Here is a 17697-nt window from a genome sequence, read left to right as displayed (position 1 = left end):
CGGTGAAGGTTTTGGCTTGGGTTGGGTCGGGAGTGTTTTTTTTATGTGGGGGATGATTAATTGAATGGCTCGGTTCAAAGAATTGGCTTCCAAGCCACTCCACTCCACCGCTCCATCTTTTGCTGCTGCTGCTGCTGGCGTTTCTCTTCCTCCAAAGCAAAGCCCCGAGAGCTTTTGCTTCCCTCCACCTTTGTTCATTAAGGTGAAGGAGGGGGTTGAGGGAAACAGCGCCGCTCTCTGCTCTACTGACCTGCACAACTTTGGGACTGACAGTGGTGGAGATGGAGATCATGGAAAGTTCATTGTGCATATGTTACTTTGAATTATCCAAAACTCAGATGGTAGATATACAAGAAGACGGAAAGTTCCCGGGGACTGAAATTAGAAGGAACCGGAAAAATGTGGGTCGGTGAAAAGTTTCTCTCTTTTTCTGTCTTTGTCTTCAACCTTCTCACGGATCGTTGGGGGAGAGCGCTGTTTAATTTGGACCAGGGGTGTGTGTTTGTAGCAGACACAATTATGGTTTCTTCAAGAAAATAGTGCGCAACAAACATCATCAGAACTTATCTTTTGAAACATATTTAAGGTGAAAATTTGGGGGACAGACCAAATTCTAAGAACCCCATCCCACTTGCATTAAAAAATGGCTTATTCTATGCGTTGAAGTTTCTTTCGTATCAATTAACTTAATTTTTTTGGATTAAACTTTCTAACACGGCACACGAATTCTGTCCATTCTTCTACGATTTTCAGTTTTATTTTTTCATGATGATGATGAATGTATATGAAAAAGGCGCCCAGCAAAATCAAAAGGTCCAAGAATCTTTTCAACCCTTTTTCTGCAATTCGTGGAGCAAGAACGGCAAAAGAGTTGGCTTCTCAAGATCTCTTCTTTCACGCCCTTGTTTGGGTAAAAATCGTAGTGCAGATCTACATCACGTCGCTTGCCTATAACTGCAGCATCTACGAACAGTGACCTCCGAGGGCATAGGGCTTAGGGCGTGCGCGCGTCGCTCACCAGTTGGCCAAGGGTCAATTTCTCGACACCTTGATCCGAACAAAACTTCAACATCACGAGCAGTTTAGCGGCAACCTAAACTTGGTTCAGCTCGTATAACACCCACACACACACACACACACACTTTTGCTAGTGGAGACGGAGAAAACAAACAGAATTTTTTTGTAATCATCACCCTAAAATATGTTAATGCCATAGCCAAGCCAGCAATAGCCGATCAAGAAGGCTGAAGCAGGGACCATCTGTTATCGTTTCGGTCTGATCCATCTAGAAATCTGTAATTGGATCGGTAGGTCTAATCCGATTCTCGAATGGCCTAATAGAACAGATGAATTATTAGTAAAGATAAGCAATACGGACTTTGATTTGAAAATACTAAATAAAATTACGTTTACATTTGATAAATTAAAAAATAAATGATGAATTCTTATATTTACATTCAAAAAATAAAAAATAATGGGTGTAGGGAACCGGACCGAAAATTGATTCCAATTTTATAGACCGAGAACTGAACCAGTACTCTCAGAGCCGGTTTCGACTTGATCCGAACGGTTTGCAGTTCGTTTGGTCCGTCTTGATCACCTGTGGTCTAAAGTTGCTGATAAAAAAAGGTCGCCTTAGCACATGTCTACCATCCTAGGTTGAAGCTGACGTGCAGGTGGGCTTGAGACAGTAAATCGAGACCCCTCGTATGTATGCACACAATCTCATCACATGAAATCTATCATCCCATTTACGACATGCAATCGGTATTATCGACTTCTTAATTCACAGTGTCAGCAAACAATCTGGTCTCAAAAGAGAATGAGCAACGGCCGTCACTTAACTTAGGCATTTGTATGAGGTTTCCCATCTCGTGAACGCCTCTTAGAGTGAGCACGACCCCGCATGATGTTTTACTTGTTTGTAGGACAGTTCCAATGCCCTACGACTTCTCTTCTATAATGAAATGATAGTATAAGCTAAATGCGTAGGGTGGTTCATGACACGTGCTTGAGATGTAGACGGCGTTGAGGCATCATGATTGTTTTCTGGCGGACAAATTACCAGACAGCTGCACATTGCTTGACGAGGCCCCGAAAGGAACAGAAGGATCCAAAACCTTGGCTAATAATGATCTCCGGCTAGAAAATGAGCGACCTTCCTTTTGTAGCCCGGACCTCAGTCTCCTAAAAAATTAGAGGTAAAATGAACTCATCCCAAAATTTTCTCTCACCTTGGTTTTGTTTTCCTTTCGTCTAGAATTCAACGGATCTACCATGTTTGGAGTTAGATATAACAGGATAGGACCGTAAACTGTATACGTATCATCTCATAACATGTCCCCCGCTTGCGCTTGGATAGGTCTAGCCAAGCTTTTGTGCTATATTGACTGCCATTTAACATAAACAAAGACGCAGTAATCCGGAAAGCAGCAATGGCGTTAGCAAATTGGGTCGAGTCGTTTCAGTGAAGCAGTTGGGGTTGGTAATGCAGTACCAGAAGTGAGAGTGGAGGTGCATGGATGAAGTGGAGGAAAGGCATCGAACGACGGCGGTAACGGAGATAGAAATGTCAAACGTGATCTTGTTGGAGATATATACTGGTGGGAGGTGGGGGACGCAGATTGCCTAGCGATGGACTGACCTGTGGAAGGGGCAGATTGGCAAGCGACAATGGAGATGGAAGTGTTGAATTCTGCGTGGACTGCAGTCATGGCGTGTTTAGTTAAGAGACGTGACCGGTGTGGAAATGGTAGGAACTATGGTGGTGGAAATTAGAGAGCTTGGCGAGGTGGCGGCCACCGGCGGTAATGTGTTCATGTTGGCTTATAAGTAGTGAGAGTAGAGAAGGTGGAGATCACACAAGCAGCGGTGTTGGCGATAGGGAAAGAACTGAGATGGACATCTCGAACTCAGAAGTCCCACACATCATGTCAGGTGCTCGAAAATGCATTTCGCAGACACAGGAAAAAATCTCAAGCATCATGCCAGAATAAAGTACAACTTGGTAGAAAACTGAAGGTGCAGTTATGTGATCGCCAACGTGAGATTACTTGGAATATACAGAATGACTTACTAAAATTTACAAGAGTTGCCAACGACGTGAACCACACGGAATGCACAGCAAGGCAAATCAAAAGGAAGCTTTTTGAGCTTTTCCACCAGGGTGAACAATTCTTTTCGGACCTGAATTTCGTGCAATTCACTTGACCTTTGCTCCTCTTCCCCAAAGACTACAATCGCCCATGGTCCTTCTAATCCTTGTGGTTGCATGTTCAACTCTAGTCAGTTGTTCCTGGGGGTTCATTCTAGTCTTATCATTCACAAACCTAAATGGTGACAGAAGCATCTCAAGTTGTTACTGTCCCCTACTATAGATGAGCCTTCACCATGGTTCTGAATTGTTACTGAGAAAATTCCTAGCATGTGTCGGACTTCCCCAGCCGTCCTCCATCAATATGAGATTGAGGCGTACCATGAGTTTCTCTTCAGCATCATCCTCCATGATGCTGGAAGGATCACTTGGTATATCTTTTAAAGAGGAAATCTGTAGCAACAGAGGTAGCGATAACTAAATAAGAAGACAAATAACTTACCAGAAAAGTTGAATCGTCTCTTTCGAAATTGAGCATATTTGCCTCCAAATCCATGCAGGAGCTATCTCTTGCCTCCTACATGGAGATTTTTCATACTTCCACCAGCCACTCGCGTGTAGTCCTAATCTAGGTATGTGCAATTTTCAACTTCACACAGCCAATCACAAGTACAACCCCCCATGTGTAAGGAAGTAGCTAGACAGCTCTTGCTCAGTTTAGAGGCAAATACTTGTATATAAAAATTTACCTTTGTCTCCTTGTACAACTTGAGATATTCCAGAGACTGCTCATATAGACCACAGTGATAGAGAAGAACGCTGTAGTCTCTTAGTTCCTTCGGATCAAACTCGAGAAGGATAAGACGCTCACATGCTGGAACAATGAAAATGCCAGTTAAATTGCCTTCTACTAGAGATCAGAAAGCTAAATAAAATGACATTCAAGAACATTCAACAATGGCATCCCAAAATCCTTGGTTCCCCGATTAAGTACAGATGATACAAACTAGTAAGAGGCAGACAGAGAACACACGAAGTATTTGACTTAAAGCAAATCCACTGCCGAACACGAAGAACTTCATTGGCATCCACTCAAATTATGGAAATCTACCCAAATAAACCAGCGGTTAAGTTGATATGCATATAGAGAAGTCTGATAACTTGTCTTTTGCCAACATAGGCCATTGCCTCCCCAAAATCAACCAAGGACCTTACAAAGAAGAAAAACTATTTAAGACACGGATCATGTTCCTCCAGAGTCCAGCCTATGACATTCATTCCAGAACGTATGGCCTTTCAGGAAGACATGCCCAACGCCACAGGAACATGTCGTGTGTATCATAAGGATCCACATTATTTCCACACTTCCATTGGCAATTTCCAGCAGTACCGATTAAAAAACCAATAGACAAGAAGAAATCACCTTTTATGCATGGGCAATTAAAGCAGCAGAAATAGTGTCTATGACTCAAGAATTTGAGGTCTAAATATGGCAGGTTCAACAGTAAACACTTTATTGCTATTATTTTTTGGCCAATGAGGGTAGGAACTCTTTCAAGATGCACATTACGCACCAGCTAATGCACGCCTCATATCCCCAAGACGAACACTAGTCCAAACTCCACGATCCAATCTGTATTGAGCAGCCTTGGTAGATGCAAGCTGAAAGCCACTGTAACATGCCCAAAATAGACCTAAATGACTACAACCAACTTAAATTGCAGTTTTATAGTTGCAATCTAAACAAAATAAAACATCAACTGCATAGGGCAAACTCAATTATCTCCACTAAGATCGAATCTATCAATTTAATTAGCAGCATGTGCAACCCTATAAAATGTAATACCCATAGAAGCATACTCGACTACCTTTCTTCACTAGCGTTGGATCTGTCGGAACAATTAGCAGCTTGTGCAGCCCTTAGGAATAGACTCTCGTTACGGTTATGTTGAAATGGCCAGAAAGCACCCTTTAAATCTCTCAAAATCTGCATAAGTTATCAGGCAGAAAGCTCCATAAATAACCCCCTGTAGTTGCAAAGGAATATCCTAATATAAGACACTAGTTATCAATAGAATCAATCCCATAAATACTATGCCACAAGCCAGACCATGAAGAACCATATCGAGAAGGGTGCATCCCGAAATTTTAATACGCCATCAAAGTGCTATGAACACAAGAATCAAGTGAATATCAATAGGGATTTTGAAACTGACACTGACAAAATTCCTTCCAGTCATTTTTGTTGTTTTATATGTTCATATTGGCTTTTCTCCCTTCTCTTTCTTTGTGTTAACTTTAGAGACCATAGACCTCATGCCATGGGAAATATAATTCAGCTTTCATCCCCACATAAATTGTCAAAATCAAATAGGAGCATCTGCAGTCCAAGTAATGAAGGGCATGTTTGTTTGCATATAAACAAAATAAAAAAAAGTACTGTTTGCTTTCCCAACAGAGTTAAAACATTATTCGAATCTCAGAACATTATCATAAAATTTATATGTGAATCTATGTGTCAACACTTTAGTGTGGTGAAAGTTTCAAGAGTTTTGGATTTGAAAAAAGTCAAGTCCCGTGAGCGCAGGTTTAAATTAAGAAAAAAGAAAAAGTAAAAATAGTGCTTGAATGACAGATGACCTTTTGCCGTCGTAATTAGAATCAGCATAATCTTTTATCGAACTTTTCCTGACATCATTTAGATAAGCCAAATAAGGAGAATATGAGAGAAATGACCTCCACAAGTAGGGCTTGCGAAGTCATTATGTGTGATTGATCAGAATCTTTGCTTTTCTGTTTATCATAGCCTCTTGGAAGACCTTCAAGATCATGTGGAAAGAATATCTCCACATCAAAATTCAGAAGACCCCAAAGTCTCAGCATTTTCAAGCTTTCTGAATAGATAAGGGAAAGCATTGCAGCTGACCCTGAGCGGTGCGTCAAAACCTACTCAGAACACAAGATATGATGAATTATTAGAAGAAAGGCCCAGTTCTGATTCTACTCATTCTCTTCACAAAATGGGCATAAGCTCAAAAACAAAGTATTTACCGAATGGAGATACAGAGATCGAAAATCTAGCAAACTCCTGGCATTGCTTCTGCGAAATCCCTGATCAAGATGGTATCATGGTTAGGCAACCCAAAATTTTATTAAGAAAAATAAAAGATCTAAAACATAGCAAAAATCATAGAAGCGAAGAAAGTGGAGCATTAGATTTTATCAAAAAATGCCAACACAAGGAGAATCATTTATTTCGAGAGAACGCTATATTTAGTAGGCAATGCAGAAAAATCGATAAACCTTTCTTTCAGCTAGCAAATTATATATAAAGAAAAAACTAGCTAGTGGAAAGAATAAAACCATCTTAGAGTATCAGGGTGAAGATCTGTGAAACATTAAGTATTCTGGAAATAAACTTTTCTGTGAATGTTTCCATCGATAGACAGAAATAGGGAGATAGTCAGGACTGTGCGTACTACCACGATAGATGATAATTGAGGACCAAATCCTCGCATCAGAATTAATTGCAACCAAAAAGTGTGTTCATTTTCTAATCATCTAAAATCTATGGAATCATATTCCAATGACAATTCTTCGTTTGATCAAGCAAATGTAGAACCATCTTCCGATAGAGGCATATCAACAATCGAAAACAAAAAAAACAGGCACAAAACTAGAAAAAGCATAGCTCAACGTAAGTAAAACAAAGTTTGCACTCAGATACCTTCCTCGCATATAAATACTTATCTAAACTGTCCAAAAAAGTCTCTGGTGATGACTTGAACCGAGAATTGTAGTGGGAGCAGTATCCCATCGAGAGGTCATCCAGTCTTTGAATAAATGCCTCCACAGGGAGAGGTACTGAAGAGTGAGAAACAAGGGAATCATCCTCCGCTGCTATATAGAGAGCAGTTTTCCCCAAATCAACACCTCTGTTAATGCTAATGCTGGTTTCTCTCTCTATATCAGACAAGTTTCCAATCTGCGAGCGGAAATCCTTCCTTGCCTCCTACAGGACATCAATTAAGCACCAATTACAGTACTGAATATGCATCGGCATCAAGTTTGCCGGGGAAACATGCACACACGACATCAATTACTATATTGTATAAGCAGATCTCTAAAAGGAGTAAGGAGCCGACATTCCTATATTAGAATAGATCCACATTTCAAACTGAACTGACTTAAGTCACCAAACAAGAACCTGCCTTACCAATTAGTGGGATTCAATTAAAGCACTTCTCAAGAGTTTCATCTGACTTTCCAACAATAAGCACAATAATAGATTCAGTTTTCTGTATAGGAAATTTAAGGGAAACTGATAACAAACAGTATCCAAAAACAGTCCCGACAAAACAAGAACAGAAACCAAAAACATCCAGCAATCGTCAAGGAGAAACCAATGAAACGCCGGAGACCAAAACCTGGACAAACAATACTATAGTACCTGATTGGCCTAGCCATGCATTGCACGTGTCTCATATGACATATCGGTCTCAATTATCAAAAACGAGAAAACAAAAACAAAAAGGACATCTCAAATTCAAACAACGAAGCAACATAGCACGACATGAGCATCATAACGAAATTGAAATCGCACAATCCTGGTCAAGCAAACTTACATCCGACCAACGCATAGAGTCGTGAGATTTTCTCATACACGAACTACGCTCACAAGTCAATAATTACTCACTCTGGCAAGAGTAGCGTCGACGCCCGACGAGTCCAAAGCGTCGTGCAACACGAACTTGAGGTCGCTGGCCACAAACCGAGAACAGCAGATCACATGATGACGACGGCAAGACCGGGGAGGCGACGATCGCGGGAATTTCGCGGAGGGATGATGAGGCGCCCTGAATTTGACGCATTGAGAGGGAGGAGAAGGAGAAGGAGAAGGGGTAGCGGCGGCTGTTGCCATGGAGTTCATCATTTTCACAGTCGCATCGAGAGAGATCGAGTTGAATAGGACGGCGCCGCGGGCAGGAAAGCTATCTCTACGGGGAACGGAGAAATATCGATTGGGCGAGAGTGGATGTCGTTGGAGGAACACGGAGCGAGTACATATTTCGGCTTCGGGTTAGATTTTTCTTTTCGTTTTTTTTTTTTGTGTATAAAAGTACAGATTATAATATTTCCCAAATCCTCGAACTTAATTTAAATCATGATGCATTCTTCATTATAAAATGAGTCGCTTATGTCATAATTTCAGCTTGATGAGAATTAATTTGCGGATCAGACTCGCACGGCATGAGCGAGTTTCTGATAATGAAGCTCGAACTAGCGATAATGTTAAGAATTTTTAAGAAACTAGTGACATGTTTTGGACATGGGCGCAAAAATTTGGAACAAAACTAAAAACTTGTGATTTTGTCGGAGGAAAAAAAAAGTCGGGACAGAATTGAAATTCGACCTAAATTTTGTCCACTAGCTTTTCGTGGGTTTGTGCATCAGAGTTCAATAAAGAGTATCGGTGACAACCACATGGATATCTCCCATCTATCATCTCATCCTGTCAAGGTATTTGGCCAGACAATCAAAGATAAATACATGGATCCATGTCAACACTGACATCTACTAAGGTGACAGGTATGATGCAGAGCACATACTAAACATAGAAACGTAGAAAAACCCACAGATCACTACGACTTCGAGCGGATTTATTGCAGATAAGTTTGTTAGCGCCTTCTTCTACGTCGAAAAGCTTAGTTAAGAGCTTCTAAGCACACTTCTGGCGACCTTCTCCTACACTGTAGTCTGTGCTCGTACAGAGTGCCGTTTCTTCTACCTTTGTTTCTCCATATGAGCTGTTGTAGTTTAGACACTCACGGGAATGATCTGACACCGCCCACGTATGTTGCAACGACTGATGCGGATCCTCCTGCTGCAAGCTGATCCCATGAGTCGGTGGATAAGATGACAAAGTCTGCCAGCTTTCCAGGAGCTAAAGAGCCCAAGTCATTGTCCAGGAAGCATGCCTGGGCAGCTGAAATGGTGTATCTGCAGAGGCAAGATTTATGATCAACAAGCTGACAAGGGCTTACAATCCAATGCAGTAACAGGGCAGAGTGACGTGTGGAACAACTATCCATGTGCAGTCGCTCATGCACATCACAGAGAGAGATGGCCAATCCCTTGGTAAATAGAAAAGTTGCATTAACAGCTTTCAGATTCATTATAAACGACTCTTGGATTAGCAGGACCCGATCAGTGAAAAAAACATAAAAGAATCCCCTTTGCACCCCGAAAAGTAGAGGAATGCAGGGAGTTATGGCACAAGAAAGGTGCCAACTGATAAAAATTGGTAGGGTCAAGAGAGAGAAATGTTCCCAGAACAAGTAAATAGCAGCTAATGCTTCCTAGGCAGCCCAGCCCCTCCATCAAATCCGAGCTAAATCATCCTCCATTTTTGCCATTGTTGATTAGTCTTTTTCCACCACAGCAATGGCCCTTAACCCGACAGCAAACTCCCCATATGGACTCTTGATTAACATGACTTTGCCGGACAGAACTAAATGAATGTTCTGACATATACAGTCCCAATAGGATGATTTTGAAAATCAGCAATCTGGCCAACCCCTGGAATTCTCCTCGTTAGGCTAGCAGTCCAGCAAAACATGCTAACAATGATACTCATTTGCGATTAACTGCTAAATCGATTATCATAATGTGTACGTGAATAGCAGCAAGCAGCAAGCTTGACAAGCCATCAAAAAAGGAAAATTCAGCTTACGCATTTAGGGCTTCTTTCAATGTAAGGCATTCTGTTCGACCCCAAGGATCTTCCCAACCAGGTGGTATTCTTTTAATTGCCGTCCTGATGCTATGTAAAGGATCAATATCTACAACCTGAAATCAGAGCATCCCAAATGCATCAAAGTAGAATATCCTGCTCTTAAGCAACACAAACATAGCAGTTGGTAACATTATTCTTACAGGCCAGTCAGAACCAAAAGCCAAGCTTCCGTTGCTGCCTAAAAGTGATTGAAATAAGTAAGATCCAAGGTCAGCCCTTTCCTTTCCAAGCTTCTTTGATGCAGAATCAGCATCATCAAGTAAGTGGTCTGGCTGTAAAAAGTAAGCATTAATCTGTGCAGTGACAATTTCATACGTTTAACCAGATCAAAAGGCAAAAGGGCGATCCGACCATCAGTTGCATCCAGCTGAAAGCATCACATGTAAAATGCTTTACTACAAAGTGCTTTAGATTGAAATAGAGGTACATGAAAAGAAATCAGGAAGTTGCAGAAGATATAATTCAGAAATGGCCCCTCCCTAGAGATCACCACAAACCTCTGCTTGTAAGCATCTCTTAAACAAGGTTTAAAGTGGGAAACTCAAAAGGTGATAGTTTATGTACCTGCACAGAGGCAATGATCCCGTGCTGACTAAATCGAGCTGCTGCTCCCATTGCCAAATGTTGTGCATGCTCAATCTGCAAAATGCCCAAATTATTCATGAAAAAAATGGCAGTACAAAGTCATCGACTAAAGTCAAACAGAACCCTCCACAATCTGTGAAAAAGCCCAATGAGACAGTACAGCTAATTCTGTTCTTTAGCCAAAACATCACCCTGAATCTGCGATCTCTCACTCCGTTTATAGAAGTGACTGACTGATACACATCCAAAACTAAATCATTTGCTTTATCTCCAATAGCATGAATAGCAACCTGAAAACAACAAAACAAAGCTTTCAATTGTCAAAGATTAGAGAAGTATATGAGTTTCAAGTAGCTTACGCTGAGCAATTACTTGAAGCCCAGATTTATCTGATGCAACAGTCATGTTGAGAAGCCTCTCATGTTCTATCAGTTGCAAACCACGATTATGAGGCTCATTTACATAAGGCTGGGAAAACAAAGCACGCATGAACAACAACAATAACCAGGTTACATGAATAGAAAATTTATGTTCTTGTCATACATTATACAATAGATTGTCACTACCAGGTAATGGAAGAGAGAAGACTAAAACATCCTACAACTATTCCGCTAAACAAGGGTACATGCTCAGACATATTACATAGAATATTACGCGAATGATTGTCTCTAACCTCATGAAAAAGTGCACTACTAGAACCCAAAGATCCATCAGCAAAAGCCTTAACGCCACCCAAGTATATCCATTGGCTCAAGACTCGACCAAATTTGTTAATTTGATCCTAAGAGACAGAATCACAGTTTTATATTAAGTGAAAGGGAAGGAAAGCAAAAAAGCAGACCATAAATTTTACTGACATCCATGTCCAGAAACATGTGACCTCGACACTTGCTTCGATAAAAGAACAAGAAAACAATTGACACAATTTCTATCACAAATAATTTGTGTAAAAGATAATTACGGTGCCCAAGAGACTGTATATTGATGGAGAAACTTACAGATGACGCCAACTGTTATAACAAGTATCAACTGAAAATGCAGGATCTTATAGGAGATTTTGTCACTTCTTTTTTAGCAAAATTTCTCCTAACTGATGCCCAGATACAACATCTTGATTTTTTTGCATGTTTCATAGAGAGAATGAAAGAAATGGAAGATTTACAGACCATGAAGAAAATGTGATCAAACAAACTCCAAACTGTCTACCTAAGTAAGTAAAATGTCATTATTCACCTACACAATAGCTCGTCATGATTTATTAGAAAAAATGAATAGAGGTAACATCCACTTGACTGAGAGCATTAGGCAGCACAAACATATTATAAGCATGCATATTTCATATTGTAGCTCCTATGACAACGTACAAGCAAAAGCTGCCATGTCTCCATGGGAAAAAATAAGCAAACTCTCATTATCATCCTCCCTGAAGAGTCGGCCCACTGATAAACATCTGCAAGAGACAGCAGGAAGTCATAATACTGATGACTAACACATGATGTTTCAAAGCGCATCATCTTTTTGCCAACATTTACAGATACCTTATTGATGTCTTAATGAGGGGTGCCTTCCCTCTTACAAATACCAGGTTCAAGAGCATTATTGCGATAAAAAGTTGAATCTACATGATATACAAAGAGAATAACTTCTTTTTTCTATACTAACTTCTTCTTTCTATACTATCATATAAGACTGGTTGAGATGAAAGCAATTCAAGTACAAACTTTCAACAGGCAGAATCGATAAGGAAACAAACCATGTACACATTAGGAGACATGAACATTCTCTTAGGGAGAAAGAAGCAGTTAAGTCGAATCTGCTGAGATTTTCAAAGTAGAAGACACCATTATAAAATTCACACAGTTCATGACAAGATCATATTCAATTCATGATTAGTGCCTACGACAAGTATTATTCACTGAAACCTGAAAAATCCTGCCAAGAGAACTCCACTGGAGCACCAGGATAGTATCTTCCAAAATCAACAACTGTGGTCACACCCTTTGTCAAAACATATTTGCTAGCTCTGACAAGAGCCTCTCTCCTTTCATTCAAAGAAACTTCCGGTATGGATCCGAGAAACAGCTTCATTGCAGAATCAATCAGTAACCCAGTAAGTTCTGCATAACAATACAACAACAGATGCAGAATTGCCCGCATTAACTTTGGATGAAAGTTACATATACAGCACATTTGGCAACAATGGGAAAGTCTTGATAAAGAAAACTAGAATCAAGTAAAACATGACATAAAATACTTCAAAGGAGGATCAGTATGTTAGTTCCCCAAAACAATTTCCAGTGTCTGCTATGGATTTCCCAGGTAACCAGCAAGAATCAGTAAGCCAGCAAGTTCTGATACATTTGCTAGTATAAGGGAACATTGTTGCAGTTTCAACTAACATCTATTTTGCATCAAAATGATTGATATCCTGCCAACGGACAATGCCGATTCCCAAATACAGTAGTAGTTGAGGTACTTCTCAAAGAAACCACAGCTCTGTAGGGAGAATATTAATAGAGGTATCATGCACAGAAGCACCCACTCGCCATCCTAGTACCCATGACCAGGAATTTACTGGGAATTACAACCCATACACGATTGAGGCATCACCGATTAAATTAGCTACTCAACTCGATAGCTTCTCTTAACTTGCGACAATTATGCCCATGTGCCAAAAATCATGTTCTAATCTGATTTGATTCATTGAATCTTAGGAACACTTGGACAGTATCAATATTACCTCCATCAGCAGTTCTAGCTATAGTTCCCCCTTTTGGATCTTTCGACAGCTTAGAAACACCTGCCACCTCCAGTGCCACAGAGTTAGCCAAGCCCATGTGACCATCCATCCTTGTGACCCAGACCTGTAACAATGTACACAAAAGGACCAATGAGATATCAATCTGGTATTTATAAACAAATTACAAGAGCATGTTAATCACACAAAGTACAGCTCCTTACAGGATTTGCAGGTGTAACTTCATCAATCCAGGAGGCTACAGGCAATTCTCCTCCCCATAGGTCATTATTCCATCCACCACCCAATATCCAAGAACCAGATTTGGAATCTGCAATGATTACCATGAAAGAAGCCTTCCAGCATGTTAAAAATCACATGATCGAACACCAGGTATTCGATTTCCAAAAATCAAATTGAAATAGAACTGCCGAACTATTTAGCCAATGACAAACGTTTTCACTACATCTGCAGCATCTATTTTCACACTTCAGGATGCCTTCACTTTTCTACAAGATCAAAGACAGAAATATGACTAGGAGTCTATTCCTGACGTGAACATTCACAATCAAAAGATTAGATGCCGCTGTGACCTTATTGAGGGATGACATCACAATCTAGTGCTAGGAAGTTGACAAATTAGTAGCTTGTCAAAGTCGCAGAAGAAAAGGAAATGAAAAAGTTTATACGTGAATCACAAAATTAAGCTGTAGGAAAAGGTATGTAGGAGAATGGATGGCTGAGAATGACCTTAGGAATCTTTCCTGGTATATCAAGAATAAACACACAGTGAGATCTTCAACGGGAAATCAACCGGCTATTTCCGAAAAATGCACAAAAAATGTGACTACAGGCTACAAGGTATATGTACTAGTTCAATATTAGTTAGATGAAAATCAGGATCAGATTTACTTCTTGCAGCTTCTTCAATCGTCCTCACAAACTCTTCTTTACGGTTAACAGCACGGAGTTCCACCCGGCCCATCTGTTTTCCATCAACATCAACAAGTATTTACATGAAAATATGGAAGGATCAGATGGAAAAACCAAATAGACAACGCAAAAGAAGAATTATTCTTTGTAAGTTTTACCAGAAAGACAAACCACTGGGCAAAGTTAAGGTACATAATGCAAATGGTCATAGTTTGTCTAAAAGCTCCCATGTTGTGCCCTTGTTGGGGAGGGGTTAGACAAAAGTTTCACAGGCAGAAGCTGACATATTATATGCGGCCACTTAAGTGAAGAATGATGCTGTTCATCTTAATAATAGCAAATAAATAATCCACGCTCAACCTACTGCATTCATAAAATTTACCAGAAAGGAAGGACAGATTTTGCTAAATTCGAATTTCTCTCTAAGTTGGGACACGATGCATTTTTTCTGTTTAAATGGGGCCTATAGCAGGAATTGGGCTCCCCACTGATCAGGGATTGATTGCAGGTTAAATATTGCGTTGTTCTATGCATTTTGGCCTGTTAACCATTGCTAAGGTCCATAAAAGTTTTTCTGACACAATGTGGAATCCATTCTACCTACCACGGAATGAGCTTGATCCTGTTCATGGGCTAAACAAGTCTCAAGAAAACATTGCCCACTTAATTCTTCTTAAGGAATGTCGGACAAACCCCTTTTTTGGCGGGATAAGGAAGAAGGCTATTGCATAGAAGAACAAAGTACCCTTGACAGCTTTAGCTGTCACCAGAGAAGTGTAAACAGAACTGCGCTGAAATACACTAAGCCAGAATCTATGGACCACATATAATGTAAATATAACATCTGCTAAATCCCAAAAGAAAAACAATAGATATATCATCCAATTGTACTTGGCCCAAACTCAAGCTAACTTGATATGCCTGTCTTTTTCTCCTTTTGCTCTTTTCCCTATCTGCTGATGGGAGAATGCAAAGGACGAGCAAGTGCAATTCAGGAGCGCAGCAGCATATTCGAATTTATAGTACAAACAATATGTTTTAAGGTGGGATGGTTTGTAGACCTGCAGTCCTCCGAAAATCATGTGCACATGGGAGTCGATGAACCCGGAGACCACAACTTTTCCTCCAAGATCCAATTGTTTGGTACCAGAGTGTACCAACTCCTGCATTCACACAGTCCGTGTATGTAAAGAAGGCATCTATCTGAGCTTACGAAACTATGATAAAGTAAGAATTACAAGCAGCCCCTGAGTTTGTCATAACACAACCAACTTTAAGACGCTCTCTCTGTATACTAGGAACATACTCCGAGAGATCCCTAACCATTCCGTTTTAGCCCATACTTAAAGCATTGAGACACCAGCCAATTCAAGCCATTTCTCCAAAAAGAAGGGGAAAACAAAAACTAAAAAACGCCACAGAAAACGAAGAGGGAGAACCTTGAGAGACGAGTAGCTTCCGACTCGGAGGACCCGACCACTGCGAATGGCCATGGAGTCGGCGAACAGCAGGGACGCATCGCTCGTGTATATCGTGCCGTTCCACACGATCAGGTCCGCGACCGGAGACGACCGGGTGAAGGGAAGCAACGACCGTATGCTCGACCAGTCTTTAACAATCAAACAAAATTCCAGCGAGCGCAATCAAAACGAGTAGAACTCGCACGTTCTCGCTGCAACGAAGGATAAGAACTCGCGAAACGAGCGGCGGGAGACTTACAGTAGGCGTCGAGGAGACGGAGCGAGAGGATCGAGAGGAGGAGGGCGGCGGAGGCGGAGATGACGATGGAGAGATTCATGCGTTCGGTTTCAGCTGAGCTCTCGCTGCGTGCTCTCCCTCTCGCTCTTTATCTCCCTCCAAAACCAACGGTCACGACCACGGGCAGAGAGAATCATCGGCGGTGAAGATTCTCAGGCCAGGAAGAGAACATGAGGTTGGTCAAATGGGCCGAATCAAAACCAGAAAGTTGAACGATCCGGACAGGCCCATAAGAGAGAGGACTTTCGTGAGGGCCCACAATTTCCGACACGAATTAACACGTCTTCGTACTATACCATATGACAAGCCAGAAAATTCTACGAGCGTTGGAAGAACTGAATTCCTCACAGCATATTCAACGCGTCCTCGTACGATTCCGCACATTGGAAGATCTGAATTCCTTAAGCAATAACGTGGCTATTAGGGGTGTCAAAAAAGCCCGCGTGGATCTGAGCCGGCCCGAAAATTTACCTTAATTTTCGAGCCTTTCGGGCCGGCTTGGTACTGTTAGGATCGGGCCGGCTCGGTTCCGACTTTTTTTTTTCACCCACAGTTTCTTTTTAATTTATCTTATTTTCATTTTTATTTTTTATATTCTTTCATTCTATGGACATGTCAAATGATTTTGATTAAAAAAAAAAAAAGGAAACTGACCCGACCCGGCCCGAAGAAGCTTCGAGTCGGATCGGGATTGGCACTTGTTCGCTTCGAGCCAGCTCGGGCCGAGCCGAGACCCGGCCCTTTGACACCTCTAGTGGCTATGCTTGTAACTAGATTCCCGGTTGAGAAATACTAGGCTCTGTTTGTTTTCGTGAAAAATAAACAAGTTAAAAAATATTTTCTTAAAAATGAATTTTTATCTCTCTTACAAAAATAAATGAATGAAAAATATTTTCATCATCCACATAAATAGTTTAGACGTAAGTTGTTGATGATGATAGAGACATTTTTCACTGACTATTTATTTCAAGCGATATAAGCAAAGGAAAATGTTTTTCAAATCATTCGTCTTCGCCAAACAAATGAATCATGATGAGTTTGTTAGCAATAAAGAATATCTCCTGAATTATTTTTCTAGATTTTCACCCGCTTGGTTTGTTGAAAATGATCACTCAACGAAAAACCATTTGCAGTCAAAGAAAAGAATGCATGCTTAAAGTAAAGAAATTTAATTTCATAACTTGAAAAGGAGAAAACCTTTTCCTAGATAAGTATTTCTTGAAAAGTATTTTCCTTTAATCATAAATTTTTTTTTTTCTAAATAAACATGCGCGAGCACGTTTGTTTCGTGAAAAACGAATATTTTACAAAAATATTTTCATAAAATTAATCACTCGTATCCCTTGTAAAAATATATTAATAGAATATACTTTCACCATTCGGAAAAATATTTGGGCACAAATTACTGTCGATAGTGAAAATATATTTTATCGGCTCTCAAACAATTTAAGTGATTATTTTTATAAAAATATTCATTCACTTTTCGGAAAATAAACGGGGTAATATGCACTTAACCTATGGACCCTACATCACCTTAAGTTAAGAGTGAGAGGTTGGTCAACCAAAAATTTACGATAAAGCTAGTCAAATTAAAGTTATGAGAGTGGGAAAAGGTGCGGAATTACTTTTGGCGACCTCCAGTGAAGGCCCACGGCGGCCATCTCATCGTGGAGAACTAGTTTTACTTTTGCCAAGTTTAAAGAGACTTTTAATTCAGTAAAGAACTGCACGCAATCAACATGAAAGAAGGAGATCCTCAACAAATTAGACTTTTAATTTTTCTGATTTTTCGTT

At 40.4% G+C, this 17697-nt stretch overlaps 2 protein-coding genes across 8 annotated transcripts; both read right to left on the bottom strand.

Annotated features, from left to right (window-relative positions):
* Positions 1-2942: 2942 nt before the first annotated feature.
* On the bottom strand, positions 2943-8167 carry LOC115742178. 3 transcript variants are annotated; one of them, XM_030676309.2, is made up of 9 exons: positions 7791-8164; positions 6822-7106; positions 6146-6205; positions 5831-6040; positions 4963-5081; positions 4669-4766; positions 3844-3968; positions 3337-3547; positions 2943-3304 (listed from the first exon to the last, which is right to left on the bottom strand). In XM_030676309.2, the coding sequence occupies exons 1-8, from the start codon at positions 8025-8027 to the stop codon at positions 3386-3388; spliced, it is 1296 nt and encodes a 431-aa protein (XP_030532169.1). In that variant the 5' UTR covers positions 8028-8164; the 3' UTR covers positions 2943-3304; positions 3337-3385. The 3 variants fall into 3 exon arrangements, with proteins under 3 accessions (XP_030532169.1, XP_048135158.1, XP_048135159.1); XM_048279201.1 differs by having other exon boundaries at positions 2943-3547; positions 7791-8163; XM_048279202.1 differs by lacking the exons at positions 2943-3304; positions 3337-3547 and adding an exon at positions 4216-4285 and having other exon boundaries at positions 7791-8167.
* A 400-nt stretch (positions 8168-8567) lies between these two features.
* LOC115742176 (protein LONG AFTER FAR-RED 3) lies at positions 8568-16033 on the bottom strand. 5 transcript variants are annotated; one of them, XM_030676303.2, is made up of 15 exons: positions 15865-16033; positions 15585-15754; positions 15207-15308; positions 14125-14197; positions 13437-13543; positions 13216-13339; positions 12398-12592; positions 11840-11925; positions 11149-11256; positions 10835-10943; positions 10667-10785; positions 10455-10529; positions 10031-10162; positions 9828-9943; positions 8568-9094 (listed from the first exon to the last, which is right to left on the bottom strand). In XM_030676303.2, the coding sequence occupies exons 1-15, from the start codon at positions 15941-15943 to the stop codon at positions 8920-8922; spliced, it is 1770 nt and encodes a 589-aa protein (XP_030532163.1). In that variant the 5' UTR covers positions 15944-16033; the 3' UTR covers positions 8568-8919. The 5 variants fall into 5 exon arrangements, with proteins under 5 accessions (XP_030532163.1, XP_030532164.1, XP_048134392.1 ...); XM_030676304.2 differs by having other exon boundaries at positions 10667-10765; positions 10848-10943; XM_048278435.1 differs by having other exon boundaries at positions 8956-9564.
* Positions 16034-17697: the final 1664 nt, after the last annotated feature.

The sequence above is a fragment of the Rhodamnia argentea genome, chromosome 5, assembly GCF_020921035.1.
Source record: "Rhodamnia argentea isolate NSW1041297 chromosome 5, ASM2092103v1, whole genome shotgun sequence".
In the NCBI taxonomy this organism is placed as follows: domain Eukaryota; kingdom Viridiplantae; phylum Streptophyta; class Magnoliopsida; order Myrtales; family Myrtaceae; genus Rhodamnia; species Rhodamnia argentea.
Note: the sequence above shows the minus strand (reverse complement) of the source record. Positions and strands in the feature narration are given on the sequence as shown.